Genomic DNA, 16901 nt, shown 5'->3' on the forward strand with positions numbered 1-16901 from the left:
CTCCCTACACAAGCCCCAGCCTCACACATGTGTCCCTCACGCGTGGACCCGTGTGCGGCCACGTGGCCGACATGCTGAGGGTCTGCGTGTCTCTCCAGGGACCTCTCCAACAACCGGATCGGCTGTCTCACCTCCGGAACCTTCCAGGGCCTCCCCAGGCTCCTCCGACTGTGAGTGCGGGGCGGGGAAGGTGGGGCGGGGGTGGTGTGGGGGGCGGGGAGCCGGGGAGCGGTTCGAGGGAAGGCTCCCCAGACCCTCATGGGCTCTGCATTCTCACGGCTCACCCCCAGCCCAGGGAGAACCTAAGATCCCGTCTCCCTGTTCCCCTACAGAAACATATCTGGAAACATCTTCTCCAGTCTGCAACCTGGGGTCTTTGATGAGCTGCCAGCCCTTAAGGCGGTGTGAGTACCCTTTCCCCAGGCCCCTGCTTCCTTCCTCGGCCAGGAGGGGGACACATAAGCACTGCGACCACGTGGCCAGCCTTCTGAGGAGGCGGGGTGGACGCTGGGCTGGGCGAAGCCGCAGAGCACCGCAGGGTGCTCCCACACACCGGAGTTTGCCCGCTCCGGCCTCAGTCTCTCCCTGGGGCTCCATCCCCACCCCGGGAGCCCAGGGAACCCCTCTGCTCTACCCTGGGTCCCTCCACCCTCTGCAGGGACTTCGGCACCGAGTTCCTGACCTGCGATTGCCACCTGCGCTGGCTGCTTCCCTGGGCCCAAAACCGCTCCCTGCAGCTGTCGGAGCGCACGCTCTGTGCTTACCCCAGCGCTCTGCACGCCCAGGCCCTGGCCGGCCTCCAAGAGGCCCAGCTGCGCTGCGGTGAGCAGACCCGAGCCCTCAAGGCTCCTGAGGCGGTGGGCTTGGTCTCCAGGGCGTCCTCTCCCTTAGACCCCACTGGGGACCCATCCTCCATCCGATTTTCTAAACTTCCTTGGGGAGTGCTGCTTGGTTTATGTTTTTCATCTGGTCCCACCTCTTGGGGTGATAAAGCATGCTGTGGAAAGAAGCACTTTTACTGTTCAAAACCCACCTGCTCCTTTCCTCTGCTTTAATCTCTGGAAACACTCCCTCCCCTCCTTCTGAACTAGAGTGGGCTCCAGACAGAGGGGCCTGGTCCTCACCTGACACTCAGGCTCACTCCCCGTGTCCCCGCCCGCAGAGGGGGCCCTGGAGCTCCACACACACCACCTCATCCCATCCCTCCGCCAAGTGGTCTTCCAGGGCGACCGGCTGCCCTTCCAGTGCTCGGCCAGCTACCTGGGCAACGACACCCGCATCCGCTGGTACCACAACCGGGCCCCCGTGGAGGGCGACGAGCAGGCGGGCGTCCTGCTGGCCGACAGCCTGGTCCACGACTGCACCTTCATCACCAGGTACAGGCCCCGCAGCCCCTTCTCAGCCCAGAGCATGGGCGGGGGAAGCCAGAACCCTCACCCACCCACCCCCGACAGGAGCTGGTCTGCTCCTGGGAATATCTGTGGGCACGTTTATGCAGATCCAGAACTAAGTCAGAAATGGTCTGCGTGAGGGATACAAATTGAATTGTTGTTTTAGTCACTAAGTCATGTCCAACTCTTCTGCAACCTCACAGAAACTGTAGCAGCCAGGCTGCTCTGTCCATGGGATTTCCCAGACAAGAATACTGGAGTGGGTTACCATTTTCTTCTCCAGGGGATCTTCCTGACCCAGGGATCAAATCAGAGTCTCCTACATTGGCAAGTGGATTCTTTACCACTGAGCCACCTGGGAAGCCCTACAGATTGCCTGATAGGAAAAAACTGATTAAATCTGACATTTCTTCAGTACCTTTACAAGGATACAGAGGGTCTCACCTGTATTATTGGACTTGCTCTCTGCAAACGTCTTGCAAGAGAGGTTTTATTACCTGCATGATGAGGGTGGGGAGATTGAAGCCCAGAAAAACACTGTCGTAAGGCCAGCGTTACAGGAGTATGAGCCTGTACCCTTTCCCCAGAGCCTGGGGGACATCCTTGGTGGCCCACTGCCGGGGGCCCAGGTTCCATCTCTGGTGGGGAAACTAAGATCTTGCATGACTCAACCGAAAAAAAAAAGAAAAGAGCCTGAAGCCGGCACCCGGGCGCTCGGGGAGGGTGGCGTGGCCGCCAGGAGCACCTCCAGCCAGCCCTCGCCCGCCTGCCCGCCCGCCCGCAGCGAGCTGACCCTGTCTCACATCGGCGTGTGGGCCTCAGGCGAATGGGAGTGCTCCGTGTCCACGGTCCAGGGAAACGCCAGCAAGAAGGTGGAGATCGTGGTGCTGGAGACCTCGGCTTCCTACTGCCCGGCTGAGCGTGTCGCCAACAACCGCGGGGACTTCAGGTTTGGGACACCCCTGGCCATCCCCTGCCCCCGCAGCCAGCCTCTGAGACGCGGGTGAACAGTCCCCCGACCTGCTCTAAGATGGAGAAAACACTTTCTCTTGTCATTCAGCTCCAAGTCTCGTTGGTGTGTTTAGAGAGACCATATATCCTTTTGTATAAAATCACCCTTCAAGATGTGCTGTGCAGAACAAACAGGGGTTTGGGGTTTTTCTTGGGGGGGGTGCAGTCGCTTCCCTATATGCATAGTTGACAAAACTCTCCCATGACAGATGTCACATTTTAATATCCCAGGGGCCTCTCCCTTAGTCAGGGAAGGTGTTATTCTCCCATCCTACAGCTGAGAAGACTGAGGCCCAGAAAGTATAAGTGACTTGAACTCAGAACTCCAAGGCCAGCCCCGTAGCAATGACAGCACTGTCCCAACAAACACAGCTTAAGAACTCAGGGGGAGCTTGGGAAGCCCTTGAAGTCCAGTCCACACAGCCTCTTCTGGACCCTGCCTCCAGCTCCCAAGGGATCTGGCCTTACAGTTCTCAGGGCAGAGAAGGGACGGACCCTGGTCCTGAGGAGCCTGGGTCATCGGCAACTCTCTACCTCTGCCCCCAGGTGGCCACGAACTCTGGCTGGCATCACAGCCTACCAGTCCTGCCTGCAGTACCCCTTCACCTCGGTGCCCCTGAGCGGGGGAGCCCCTGGCACCCGAGCCTCCCGCCGGTGCGACCGCGCCGGCCGCTGGGAGCCGGGGGACTACTCCCACTGCCTGTACACCAATGACATCACCCGGGTGCTCTACACCTTCGTGCTGGTGAGGCCGGGGTGGGGGTGGAGGCCATGGGGAAGGGGAAGGGGAAGGGGAAGGGGAGAAGCTGGCTGGCCCCACGGGGCTGGGGGCCCCTACGTCCTTGGGAGGCACGGCGAGGAGCCATGGGGCCAGCACCGTGTCTCATGCTCGTCTCCTCTTCCAGGGGTTTCAGACTCCCCAGGGCCACACTTGGGACGGGAGGGCCACCCCGATCATCTTTGTCCCCCAGTACAGCAAGGTCCGTCTTAAGAGGAAAGTGTGAGGTCGTCCCGTTGTCCTTAGGGGTGGCGCAGCCGGAGGGCGCCTGAGTCGTGCAGACCTCGCTCTTTACATCTGCCTCTCCCATCAGGATCAGACTCAGACGTGGGCAGGACCCTGCTCCCCAGGCCCCGTCGCCGAGTGTCAGCACAGAGAAGGGGGCTCCTGGGGGGCATTTTGGGGGAGAAGGAGCCAGATTGGATGGTGCCCTTTCCTCCCGTCTCCAACCTAGATGCCCATCAACGCCTCCAACGCGCTAACCCTGGCCCACCAACTTCGAGTGTACACAGCCGAGGCCGCCAGCTTCTCTGACATGATGGACGTCGTCTATGTGGCTCAGATGATCCAGAAGTTTCTGGGTTATGTCGACCAGATCAAAGAGGTGAGATTCAGTCAGGTCTCTGGGTCCCTTGGAAATCACCCGCTCCCCCTCAACCACTCAAGCCTCTCTCACCCCAGCCCTGCTCCTGCCCGCTGTGACTCTCTCCCCTCCCGCCCCCAGCTGGTGGAGGTGATGGTGGACATGGCCAGCAACCTGATGCTGGTGGACGAGCACCTTCTGTGGCTGGCCCAGCGCGAGGACAAGGCCTGCAGCGGCATCGTGGGTGCCCTGGAGCGCATTGGGGGAGCTGCCCTGAGCCCCCACGCCCAGCACATCTCTGTGGTACCATGGGCCAGCTGGGAGGCTGCCCCAACCAGGGAGGCACAGGGAGGGGTCTTAGAGGTGACAAGGGTCAGCCCCAGCCCTCATCATCCAGGAGCAAGTCCAAGTGTGGGCCAGCCGTGTGCCCGATTTATCAAGAACCCGAACATGACTAGGGTCCCATCCCGGTCATGTGGCATCAAATTCCAGCTTGTCAAGGGGCAGTGCAGAGGAGAGGGAGGCCAGTGACACCACAGAAGTTACCCAAGGCTTTGTGCCAGGAACCGAGTTGAAAGGCTGTGTCGTTGTTTAGTCACTAAGGTGTGTCTGACTCTTTGCAACCACATGGACCGTAGCCCGATGGGCTCCTCTGTCCATGGGATTCTCCAGGCAAGAACACTGGAGGGGGTTGCCATTTCCTTCTCCAGGGGCTCTTCCCTGCCCAGGGGTTGAACCCACCTCTCCTGCCTGGCAGGAGGATTCTTTACCACTGAGCCACCTGGGAAAGCCCTGAGTTGAAGGGCTAGGCAGACGGAAATACAAGAAGGGGCAGGGAGGAGAAGAACAGGAGGAGGGTTTGGAAGCAGAGGGCAGCACTGGGATGGAGTGGGGGCTGATGGAGACTTCAGATCCCCAATAAGAGGGGACATTTCCAGTGAAGGGTGGTGAAATACTAACAGTCAACAAGGAGACCACCGCATCTCCTCCGGGCACAGGTGGAGATATGAGGAGGGGGCACATGGACCCTGCTCTCCGGCTTAGCTGGGGCAGGAGGACCAGGGTGTGTGGGGAGCTGAGCTGGCTGCAAGGTCGGGGGTGAGTGAGCGGGAGGGAGGGCGGAACAGCACTGGGGGGACTCCACAGCCGACTCGGGGCTCCCGGGCCCTGGGCGACAGGCAAGGGACCAGGGGTCAGTCGGAGCAGGTCTGTGGTCTCAAGCAGGAGCAGGCCAGGAGAGGGTGACAGGGTCCCTGTCCCTAGAACTCGAGGAACGTGGCCTTGGAGGCCTACCTCATCAAGCCACACAGCTACGTGGGCCTGACCTGCACGGCCTTCCAGAGGCGGGAGGCGGGCATGCCCGGCACGCGGCACGCGGGCCCCGGCCAGAGCCCGTCGCCCGAGACGGAGCCCCTGGCCGACCAACAGCTGCGCTTCCGCTGCACCACCGGCAGGCCCAACGTGTCTCTGTCGGCCTTCCACATCAAGGTGGGCGCCGGGGAGGCAGGGTGCTGAGCAGGCGGGGGGCGGGTGGGAGGCAAGGTGCCTGGGCGGGGCCGGGGGCGTGAGGGGACGCAGGCAGGGGAGGAGACATGTGGAGGTGGCCCTGGGGGCCAGCAGAGTCCCAGGGACCCCGGGCGTCTCTGAGGAACTCCCGTGTCCCCCCCAGAACAGCGTGGCCCTGGCCTCCATCCAGCTGCCGCCCAGTCTGTTCTCGACGCCCCCGGCGGCCCTGGCCCCCCCGGCGCCCCCAGACTGCACCCTGCAGCTGCTCGTCTTCCGCAATGGGCGCCTCTTCCGCACTCTCGGCAACACCTCCCGCCCCGGAGCCACAGGACCTGGCAGGAGGCGCGGCGTGGCCACGCCTGTCATCTTTGCGGGGACCAGTAAGGGCCTGCGCCCTGCCCTACCCCACTCTGGGGGCGGCCCGGGACCCCGCCCTGCCTGGCCCTGCCCTCACCCCTGGAGGCAGGGGACGGTGGCCCCCCGCCCTGTTTCCGAGGACGATGCTGGACAGGGGCGTCCCGTGAAGGAAGGGACGGGTGGAGAAAAGGCTCCGCGGACCTGGGGTTTCACATCCCAGACTCCTCACATTTCCGAAGGGCTCCAAGCACAGACCCACGTGGGCCTGCCTCTCCTCCTCGGAGTGTGCCAGCTCCCCGCCCGGGGTGCCTGCCCTCCTGTATCCTCCCTTCACTCCGGCTTTTGCTCCCTCAGTATCACCCTCCACCTTCTTGTCCTCAACCCCCAAGTCCTCCCTTCCTGGCCACGTCACTGTGACCCCTTTGCCACCAGCTCGCCATGCCTTTGTTTTGATTCATCCTTGCAGCTCCCCAGTTAGGCTGAGGCTCTGGGGTGGGGGGCGGGCCTGCATGTGGCATCTAACTCTATCCCCCAGGCCCCCCCAAGCCCCCGCACACCCGCCTGGGCCTGAGTGGACCCCCCTCCCTTTCCCACCCTAGGTGGCTGCGGCGTGGGGAACCTGACCGAGCCGGTGGCCGTCTCACTGAGGCACTGGGCTGAGGGGGCCGAGCCCATGGCGGCCTGGTGGAGCCAGGAGGGGCCAGGAGGGCCCGGGGGCTGGCGCTCCGAGGGCTGCCAGCTGCGCTCCAGCCAGCCCAACGTCAGCTCCCTGCACTGCCAGCACCTGGGCAACGTGGCCGTGCTCATGGTGAGCCGAGTGGGCGCCGGGTGTGGAGGGCGGCAGAGCCCCTGACCACCTGGGGCCACAGGGAACTACGGAAAGAATGGTGCCTGATTGGGCCTCGCAGTGGGGAGGACTCACAGGGACCTGGCCCTCTGGTCTGCCCCACACCTCTCCATCTTGCAGGAGACAGGGAGGTCCTCAGGCCCTCTATCAGGAAAGTGAACGTGTTAATTGATAATTCGTGTTTGATTCTTTGCGACCCTGTGGATTGTAGCCTGCCAGACTCCCCTGTCCATGGGGATTCTCCAGGCAAGAATACTGGAGTGGGTCATCATTCCCTTCTCCAGGGGATCTTCCCCACCCAGGGATCAAACCCAGGGTCTCCTGCATTGTGGGGGGATTCTTTACTGTCTGAGCCACAAGGGAAGCCCCAGACCCTTTTGGGGGTGGGGGGAGGGGGGAAGGAAAAAAGCCCCACAGGCTTTTGGGGAAAAAAAAGGAAAAAAAGACAGACACGGAGGTCCTCTATTCCCATGTCGAGAGAGGTGGCTAAGGAACCACCAGGCCAGGTCTCCACATCCTTCGCTCTGACACCCGGGTTGTTAAAGTGAAAAATGAACCTGGGCATGTCTGCCCTCTGTCCCCCTCCCCACCCAGGACTGTCCAGCCCCTCACCTCCTGCACCACACGTCATAGCCCGCACTCCCAGATCCTGAGCAGGTGTTCGGCTCTACCATAGATAGTACCTTCTTCCTCTTTCCTCATCTCCGATTTTCAGGCTGAGAACCTGCAAAGTTCCCAGAAAGCCAGGTCAGAAATGCCACCTAGACCAACTTTCTAAGCGTAAATGTGGTGGTGCTTCCATCTTTGCTACCTGGACAGCAAAGGGCCAAAGTTGGGGCCCAAGGCTGACTGGGCTTGGGAGGGGAGAACCGGCCTGGGGGACCAGCCCAGACCCCACAGGGGGTCCTCTCGGCCCCTGGCTTCCTGTTGCTCACTCCCTGTCCTGTCTTTCCAGGAGCTGAGCGCCTTCCCCAGGGAGGCGGGGGGCTCTGGGGCAGGGCTGCACCCCGTCGTGTACCCCTGCACGGCCCTGCTGCTGCTCTGCCTCTTCTCCACCATCATCACCTACATCCTCAACCACAGGTGAGCTCCTGCAGGGGGAGTGGGTGTGCAGGAAAGGCCAAGGAGATCGCTCAGCCCTGGCGAGTGTCCCTTCCCCAGGCTCCTGCCCAGCATTTCCTGCGAGCATTCTGAGGTTGAAAAACACGTCTGGGGCTTAAGGTGCCTGTCCCATTTCACGCACGCACACCGATGTCTGCCTTCTTCTCTTCGACTCTCCCGGTGGTCTTGAGAGCCCAAAGGCCCGACCTTGGGGTGCGCAGTCCACTAACTAGACACTGTTTCTATGGCAGCTCCATCCACGTGTCCCGGAAGGGCTGGCACATGCTGCTGAACCTGTGCTTCCACATGGCCATGACCTCCGCCGTATTTGCGGGAGGCATCACGCTCACCAACTACCAGATGGTCTGCCAGGCGGTAAGCAGGGGAAGGGCTGGGGTCTCCAGGATGGGTGCCAGCAGCCTGGGCACAGAGGAGGGAGGCACACAGGCCGGAAGTGGGAGCGGGTCATGGGCTCCAGCTCCATGGTTCTGGGCCCAGCCTTGTTGGGGGTGGGGGGTGGTGAGAAGCAGAGACACTAGGAGCCAGGGTGAAGTGAAGGGTGGGGGGCCTGCAATGGAAGAGCAGTCGGGGACGAGGCCGGCAGCAACGACAGGGTCATGGAGCCACCCTGGCATGTGGAGGAGAGCCCTGGGCTGGAAGTAGAGAGGGTATCAGTAGGGACACGACCCTGGGGAGGGTCTGGGTGGAGCTGGGGGCGGGGCACGTGGGAGGCAGGGGAGAACACTGTGGGCGGAGGCTTCAGGGTGGCCCGCCCCCCAGCCCTCACCCCTTGACCCCACAGGTGGGCATCACCCTGCACTACTCTTCACTGTCTACACTCCTCTGGATGGGTGTGAAGGCCCGCGTCCTCCACAAGGAGCTCACCTGGAGGGCGCCCCCTCCACCAGAAGGGGACGCTGCCCCGCCTGCCCCGCGACCCATGCTGCGGTAGGCACTTCCATCTGTCAGCTTTGCAGTAGGGAAGGGCTCCGGGGGTGGGGGAAAGACATCAAAGGCTGTTCTCCCAGGGTGGATGCAGGGTGGGTCCAGGGTCCTGGGAGATCACACTCCCAAGACACAAGAGGAGGCGGGGGGCTTCCCTGGTGGTCCAGTAGTTAGGACTTGGTGCTTTGACTACCGTGCCCTGAGGTTGCTGATTGGGGAACTAAGACCTTGTGGCCATTAAAAAAAAAAAGACAGAAGAGGCAAGGGCCTAGGTGGCACCAAGTTTGCCCAGTGCCATGGAGGGGGTGCCTCCTTGGGGTTTTCAGGCATACCTCGGCAAGGAAGTGAGCAACTTTGCAGGGCACTGGGCAGGGATCCTGGGAACCAGAGCGGCACTGAGTTCCGCACTGTTTAGGGGGACAGAAAGCAATTCTGGCTTCTGTCCCTTAGAGCAGTCTTGGCCAAATCCCCTAGGGACCTATGACCTGCCCTAGAGGGGCCTTACATCCCTAGAAAAAAAACAAAACTCGCACACGATTTCCCGGGCAAGGAGGATGGGGAGAAGACCCCTCGGTGAGGGTTCCGAGCACCAGGTCCCCTCCTTGCTCCCCATCTCTCTGACCCCTAAACCCCCTCTCTCCAGGTTCTATCTGATCGCGGGAGGGATCCCACTCATTATCTGTGGCATCACGGCCGCTGTCAACATCCACAACTACCTGGACCACAGCCCCTAGTGAGCGCCTTGCCCCCGCCTGACCTCCCTGCTTGGCGGGGTGCCTCCTCCTCCTCACCACGGGGGGCACCACCCACTCGCCCAGCCAGTCACCCAGCCCCAACCCCTGCATGTGGCCCGAGCCACCTCCCCACCCACCCGGCCTCGGGGCCCCACCTCATACACGCCACCCGTATCTCCCCGCAGCTGCTGGCTGGTGTGGCGCCCGAGCCTAGGCGCCTTCTACATCCCCGTGGCTTTGATTCTGCTCATCACCTGGATCTATTTCCTGTGCGCAGGGCTGCGCTTACGGGGTCCCCTGGCACAGAGCCCAAAGGGGGTCACCGGCCGGGTCTCCCTGGAGCCGGGGGAGGAGCTGAGGGGTTCCACCAGGCTCAGGAGCAGCGGCCCCCTCCTGAGTGACTCGGGTTCCCTCCTGGCGGCTGGAAGCACAGGGGTGGTGACGCCCGGGCCCCCGGAGGACGGCGACGGCCTCTATTCTCCGGGAGTCCAGCTGGGGGCGCTGGTGACCACGCATTTCCTCTACCTGGCCACGTGGGCCTGCGGGGCGCTGACGGTGTCGCAGCGCTGGCTGCCCCGAGTGGTGTGCAGTTGTCTGTACGGGGTGGCGGCCTCTGCTCTGGGTCTCTTCGTCTTCACCCACCACTGTGCCAGGCGCAGGGACGTCAGGGCCTCCTGGCGCGCCTGCCGGCCCCCGGCCTCGGGATCCCGCGCCTCCCCACGGGCCGCGCCTGCCGGCCCCGAAGACGGGTCCCCGGTGTTCGGAGAGGGACCCCCGTCTCTCAAGTCGTCCCCGAGCGGCAGCAGCGGCCACGCGCAGCCCCCGGGGCCCTGCAAGCTCACCAACCTGCAGCTGGCGCAGAGCCAGGCGTGCGAGGCGGGGGCGGCCGCCCGCGGGGACGGGGAGCCTGAGCTCCCGGGTCCCCGGGCCGGCCTCGGCCCGCGCCATCCCAACAACCTGCACCACGGCCGTCGGGGCCACAAGAGCCGCGCCAAGGGGCACCGCGCGGGGGAGGCCGGTGGCAAGAACCGGCTCCGGGCGCTGCGAGGGGGCGCGGCCGGGACGGCCGAGCTGCAGTCAAGCGAGAGTGGCAGCCCGCACCACAGCCCTTCCGAAAGCTACCTGGGCAGCAGCCGCCACAGCCCGGGCGTCGGTCCCCGGCTCGAGGGCGAGGCCGCTCTCACGCCGTCTGAGGGCAGCGACACAAGCGCCGCACCGCCCCCCGAGGCCGGCCGGCCGAGCCAGCGCCGCAGCGCCAGCCGCGACAACCTCCGGGGCGGCGTGCTGGAGAAGGAGAGCAAGCGCCGCTCCTACCCGCTCAACTCGGCCAGCCTCAACGGCGCCCCCAAGGGCGGCAAGTACGATGACGTTCCCTCGAGCGGCGCCGAGGCGGCCGGCGGCGGCTGCATGAAGACCGGCCTCTGGAAAAGTGAGACCACCGTCTAGGGTGGGTGCGGGCGCCGCTTCGGCACGAGCTGGCCGTGCAGGGTCTTGACCCCGCTTCTCGCGGAGGGGCGGGGGGCGCCTCAGAGACGTCTATCGGTACGCCCCCAGGTTGGAGTGGAGGTGCCTCGCTGCACCTGGGCTCTCCAGCTGTAGTCCTGGAGGCCGGGAGAGGGAAAGGCGCAGACCCGCCCCTGCAGAGCGGGCCGTCTCCCCGGGGTAGCGACAGACAATCCCTGGACCGCGGGAGGAGTAGGTTTCCGTCCCGGCCCAGGCAGCACCTGCCGTCCAGGCTTGCGGCCTAAAGTCCTGCCGGTCTGCGGTGCGACCTAGAGTGGCGGGGACAGCTCGGGCGGGCCCCTTCTAAGGTACACCTGCCTCACTGGCGGCATCCGCGTTACTGGGAACACTGGTGATGGAGTCTGAGTGAGGCGTTCTCGCCTAGCCGCCCTCTGAAGTCTCCCCTCTGTGCCCACACCCCAGAGCCTCTCTCTCACCCGATTCTGGCTAACCAGGGAGCCTAGCAGATGAGCCAGGTGACCAGGACAAGCCGGAGGAAACAAGGTGTTGCTTTTTGAAATTAACTATGCAAGGGGAGAATGGGGGCCGCGTGAAAGGCAGCTGGGATCAACCAGCTCTCTGGAAGGGAGGGAGGGAGGGAGGTGGAAGGAGGGGTGCAGGATTAGGGCTGGAGGCCATTCCCACGGGACTGGGACAAGACCCACATGGCAGGGCTCAGAGGGGGCACTTCAGGACAAAGCTAAGGTCCTACATCTAAGACGCTGACTGCCAGGTACCTGGGGAGGATGGGAAGATAGCAGAGCTAGTACTTCGATTTGGGGCTGAAGGTAGTCCTGCCTCAAACCTAGTCCTACTGAAAGAAAACGCTCTGAAGAGGGGCGCCACTGCCAGGCTTCACGTGGTGCTGGAAAAACACTGTTAATGACACAGCCCATATCCCCAGTCTCAACCTTCCACCGCCCAGGGACTAAGAGGCCTCCCCACCTCCATGAGGCCAGACAGGAGAATCTTATCGATGATCTTGTGTCTAGCTCCATATTAGAAACCTCCAAAAAAAATGAAACCAGCTTCCTGCCCCACTGAAGCCCAAACCAAATCCCCAAGGCAAAGGGTAGGGGCCCTGTGAATCACCTGGGACCTGTGCCTTCACTACTTCTAAACACCAGCACTCATATTTCCCAACCTAAAGAGCAACCACCAGCCTTTGATTACAGCACTCGATCAAAGTGGAAGGAACCTTGGGCCTCATGAAAAGCAACAGGGAAACTCAGCCCAGTCTCCGTATCACTCCAGCCTGATGGCCACGGCAAGAGCAGACAGACAGGGGAAAGGGAGAAAACCCACACGCCGAGATGGATCCTGTTATTTATGCTTGCTGCACAGACAATATTAGAAAAAAAAAAAAAAAGGCAAAAAAAAAAGCTTCATATTATTCTTCCACGTATGCTGGCTGCTGTTTACATACCCCGCCAATGCCTTCGCACTGGAGAGCTTTTTGCAATACGCTGGGGAAAGGGGAGGGAGGGGATGAAAAGTGCCAAAGAAAACATGTTTTTAAAAGCTCGGGTTTTATACAATAGAAGGTTTTCTAGCAGATGCCTCTTGTTTTAATATATTAAAATTTTGCAAAGCCCTTTGAGCTATGACCTTACTCCTCCACCCACAGTCCTTTTGTGATGAAAGAGGATCTCTAACACTGTACACACGAGCCCACAGGGTCTGTGAACAAACACAGGGCCGAGGGTTGCTCAGTTCCCATCCTTTGAGAGCTGGTAACGCTGGGAATACCCATGATCCACACCAGGAGAGGCCCCACCAGCCCCGTGGCAGCCGTGTATCCAATCCAATCTGGGAGCCGGAGAGCCCCTGACACTGCCCCAGCAGCCCGAGAGAAAGCAAGCCTACGGAATCCGGAGGGAGGCCAGCCGCTCTCTTGGACCAAGGGATGGGACTCTCTCCAACCTGGGCGTCCCCACGCTCCTTCTGACTTCGCCTCTGGGACTACACAACCCCTCCTGGGTCCCTTAAACGAGAATGGAAACACCTGAGGGCTTGTGGACAGTGATTCCTCTGGCTGTGTCAGGCCAGTTAGCAAGTCATCAGATGAGGGGAAGCACCCTCAACGCCCAGTGTGCATCAGGGAGGGTTCGGAGTACCCTGGGCGGCCTGTCTAGCTGCCTGGGCCTTCTGGAAGTCCCTAACTTCCTGAGGGGTACGCAAATACTGCTCGATTTCACTATCAGAAATGTCCTCGTCTCCAGTGACCATGGAGACAGGGGGGGCGGGACAGACTCGTTTTGGGGGCTTCAACATGCAGGGTGGGAGGAGGAGAGCGGGGCTGGAGGGCCGCTTGCCCGCAGGCAGCTCTAAAGAGCTACTCCCCACATCCTCGTCTCCCAGTCCTTGCCCCTGCCCCTGGCCCTGCAGCTCCTTCTCCCCGGCATCCATCTCGGCTGTTCCATCCCGAAAGGCCTTGCGGACCAGCATGTGGCGGTGCTGGAGAAGGTCGCCGATGTGCTTGACCACAGACCGTTTGTCAAGCTTCAGAACCTGCAACCAGGCCAGCTGCTCAGCCATCCGCAGCAGCACAGCCAGCAGCTCCTGCAGGCGGGAGGAAGCAGGGTAGGGCAGGTCCACGTTCGCCAATTTACAAAATCGGGCAAGGGAACAGGTCAGCCGATCTGAAGGCCGCAGGGACTGCCACGCCAGGAAAGTGGCGGCAGTGATGACAGGCAAGGGGTGCCGCCCGGTCACCAGCCACGTCTCATCGGCCAGCTCCACCAACTGCAGCGTTCGCGACAGCATCTTCTCCTTGTCTTCCACGTACTTGGCTGGCACAGATGGGGAGGCTTCAAACAGCTTGAAGCTGAAATAACCAAAATAAGGGTCTGGTCTCGGTACCTCCGGGAGACAGCTCTTCCAAAGCACAGAAGATAGGCAAACTATGCTATCCTTTCAGGAACACACAAGCCTGCTGCGTAGCAACTTTATTCAGGTACCAAGAGAAATCAGGGCGAGTCTCCTGCAGGAGAGGTGAAGGGCAAGAGAGTGCAGAAGGGCGCTAACGTCTATTGACAATCCTGCCGCCCCCACCATCAGCCATCATTCTGAGTGCTTTACAAAATGTTCTTTAATCTACTCAACACCCTGTTATGTGCATTTAAGAGTCGAAAAACTTGCCCACAGTCATCCAGCTTAGAAGTGACCAAGCTTCAAATTCAAGGTCATTCAACACTGACAGCCTTTGCTTTCTACCGTATTTGTCAGAAAAAAAAGAAAAGAACACAGCTACTTATTAAAGAGAAAAATTAGCTTCTAACTCCAGCTCTGTCAGTTTGCTCATACTCTTTCAGCTCTAGTCACACACAACGTGATTCTGCTGAAGCAGGGCTGTGGCATTTAGTCAAGCAGGCCTGAGTGGCAGAACCCAGAAGCCCCGTGCCAAAGCTGATATTTAACCTTCCTACAGCATCAAGCTGCTGTGACAGCGAAGGGGTTTGAAAATGATACAACATTGTAGAAACGTAAACTGGGATTCACCCGACCAGCACCAGGCATAGGAGAAGGAGAAGTCCATCCTCGTAGAATGGACTTGGTTAAAAAGAGACAGCTGGAAGTAAAAGGATTCGGGTCTAAAGCCATCCCACCCCCGTGTCTCCCACCAGGCAGGTACCTGCTACAGTAGGTCTTCACCAGGTCCACCAAGCACAGAGATGGCACATCCAGCCCCAGGAGCTTCACTATCTGCATGTAGGTTCCAGAAAACACATCCAAATCTGCATACAGCAGGGTGCAGATGGTCCCCATGGTCAGGGGCCAGTTGCGCTGCCGGCAGGTGATTAGGACACAGCAACCAGCCAGCACCTCCTTCTTCTGCAGCCTGGCCGTGCGGATGCCAGCGAGCTGGTGCGCCTGTTGGTAGTAGGCAACTGCCGTGTCCTCAAATGTTGGCGGCAGCTGCAGCACTCGACAGAGGTCTCTCACTCGACGAAGACCTAGGAAAACCCATGGCAGGAGTTGTAGGGGTTCCCAACAATACGTTAACAGGATCAGACAACTTGATTGAGTGGGATTTATCCCAGGGATGCAAAGATTTTTCAATATCCATAACTCAATCAGTGTGATACACCACATGAATAAACTCAGAATAAAAACCATATGATCATTTCAATAGATGCAGGAAAAGCTTTTGATAAAATGCAACATCCATTTAAGATAATAATAATAAAAAAAATCTCTCCAGAATGTGGGTCTAGAGGGAACAACATAATAAAGGTCATATATGACAAACTCACACTAGCATTATACTCAATGGTGAAAAGCTGAAAGCATTTCCTGTAAGATTAAGAAGAAGACAAAGATGCCCACGCTTGTCACTTTTATTCAACATAGCTTTGGAAGGTCTAGCCATAGCAAACAGAGAGGAAAACTAAAAGGAATCTAAATTATAAAGGAAGTAAAAACATCACTGTTTGCAGATGACGTGGTATTATACGTGAAGGAGTCAAAGGAGCTCCCAGCAAGTTCTGTTAAACTCGCCTCAGATACCACATGCACAAATAATGGACCTTTCTACAATGATGAGTGACACTTGGTAAGGCCATTTGAAAAGCACAAAGACATTTGTGGAAAGAAGTCAACACTTCAGTGCCTCATCTTTTGGAGGTTGGTTTGATTTGTGACCAAGCTTTGACCTGGGTTCCTTGAATCTACCTCAAACATACCCAAGCAGACATAAACCTTCCACCTAATTTATTCCTCTCTTAGAACCACCTCCATCTTTTATTTCTAATTACCATTCTCTTCTTCTCTACCTTTACATAGTAATGCTAAAAACAGAAAAGACAAGAGACGAGCTGGACCATATAGAGAATTTTCTTTAAAGCCACTGTGTCATCAAAGGTTGATTCTCACCTCGTTGCTGGCTTCGACTAACTTGTTCGTTTTCCCCGGTGCTTCGAGAATATGTTACTTCTGTAAGATAATGAACAAATAGCTTGTTTAGTCTCTATTCACAGACCCCTGCCCTCCTACCACACAAAACCAGGGAGCAGAATCCAAATCATCAGGTACCCACTACCCGTCTCACAGAAGGTGCTCATCTTTGCAGGTAAAAGGTCCATCTGGTTTTCTATGACCACAAGCAGTACCAAATACACAGAAGGCTTTACAAGATTAGGACTAGCACTAAAGCAGTTCCAAGTGTTCCAAATTTCCAGCCACCCCTCCTGTACATTCAATTCAGGCAATTTTCCTGCCTGTAGATTTTGAGGGCTGCACTGGTCAGGGACTTGGAACACAAATGAAAAAAAAAAAAAATAAGTTTTTGCCAATTAGTTTTCAAAACTGCTTCGGGGTAGTAATATTTCCCGCATTCGCACAACACTGACCTATTGATATAATGCTTCCAAACAGGCAGACTAGGTAAATTGAGTGGAACTTTGTTTCTCTCTGTTTCATTTATTCAACTGAACTGAATTTATTCGTTAACACCTACACGTAACAGATATGGTGCTAAAAAAAACAGATAATGGCAGCCCCCGATCAGCAGTTCACTAGTTCACTTTCATGTTTTCTCCCATATCTAAGTGTGCTCTAGACAGGGAGAGGGCAAGAGATAAGAAGCATCTGACGTCAATCCCTCCATCGCCCCAGGCTGTATCCATGGCCCTGGAAAAGCCCTCACAGGTACCTCGGAGGTTGCCCTCGTCACTGAAGGTGGTCGTAAGAACGCCCTCGGTGACCACGCAGCCGCAGTCGGAGCACACCAGCTGGTTCTGGGAATAGTGCGAGTCTTCCACGAGCTCAGCGGAGCCGCAATCGGGACAGCGGCCTCTACCCGGCATCGCACAAGCGGTCCAGAGCCCAAGCAGCTAACCGCCCCCACCTCCCACAACAGCAACTATGCCGAAACAGGAAGTAGGAGCGAAGTCTTGTAGGTTGCACCTTCCTCTTCCGGCTAGAGTAACAGCCGTACTGTAGGTACCGCCTCCGCGGCTTCCGGTCCGTTCCTCTGCGGACTCGGGTAGAAACGTGATCGAGGAAAGGAGGTTCCTGATCTGGACTGTATCTTCGAATTCCCCGCGATCTGTACTTAGTTTGAGGTTGGCTGTCTAGGCTCGGGGGGTTACTCTTGAGTGAGCTTTCTACCCCCGTGGACGCGCGTAACAAACTAAAATTTGTT

General features: G+C 59.0%; 2 protein-coding genes across 2 annotated transcripts in view; one reads left to right on the top strand and one right to left on the bottom strand.

Moving 5' to 3' along the window:
• ADGRA2 (adhesion G protein-coupled receptor A2) overlaps positions 1-12356 on the top strand; it is a 37131-nt gene extending 24775 nt beyond the window's left edge. The window contains exons 4-19 of the mRNA XM_024986491.2: positions 99-170; positions 333-404; positions 659-822; positions 1163-1376; positions 2176-2340; positions 2949-3147; positions 3635-3784; positions 3905-4066; positions 5027-5251; positions 5433-5649; positions 6226-6434; positions 7429-7556; positions 7826-7949; positions 8377-8522; positions 9163-9252; positions 9439-12356. Coding sequence (XP_024842259.1) covers positions 99-170; positions 333-404; positions 659-822; positions 1163-1376; positions 2176-2340; positions 2949-3147; positions 3635-3784; positions 3905-4066; positions 5027-5251; positions 5433-5649; positions 6226-6434; positions 7429-7556; positions 7826-7949; positions 8377-8522; positions 9163-9252; positions 9439-10699 — 3598 coding nt within the window. The 3' untranslated portion in view covers positions 10700-12356. The remainder of the gene's footprint in view (positions 1-98; positions 171-332; positions 405-658; positions 823-1162; positions 1377-2175; positions 2341-2948; positions 3148-3634; positions 3785-3904; positions 4067-5026; positions 5252-5432; positions 5650-6225; positions 6435-7428; positions 7557-7825; positions 7950-8376; positions 8523-9162; positions 9253-9438) is intronic.
• On the bottom strand, positions 12297-16621 carry BRF2 (BRF2 RNA polymerase III transcription initiation factor subunit). Its single transcript, NM_001015582.1, is given in 4 exon segments — positions 12297-13583; positions 14391-14712; positions 15632-15691; positions 16410-16621. Coding segments are annotated over 4 exon segments (1266 nt in total). The 5' UTR covers positions 16564-16621; the 3' UTR covers positions 12297-12853.
• Positions 16622-16901: the final 280 nt, after the last annotated feature.

This window comes from Bos taurus, chromosome 27 (genome assembly GCF_002263795.3).
Source record: "Bos taurus isolate L1 Dominette 01449 registration number 42190680 breed Hereford chromosome 27, ARS-UCD2.0, whole genome shotgun sequence".
NCBI classification, from domain to species: Eukaryota; Metazoa; Chordata; class Mammalia; order Artiodactyla; family Bovidae; genus Bos; species Bos taurus.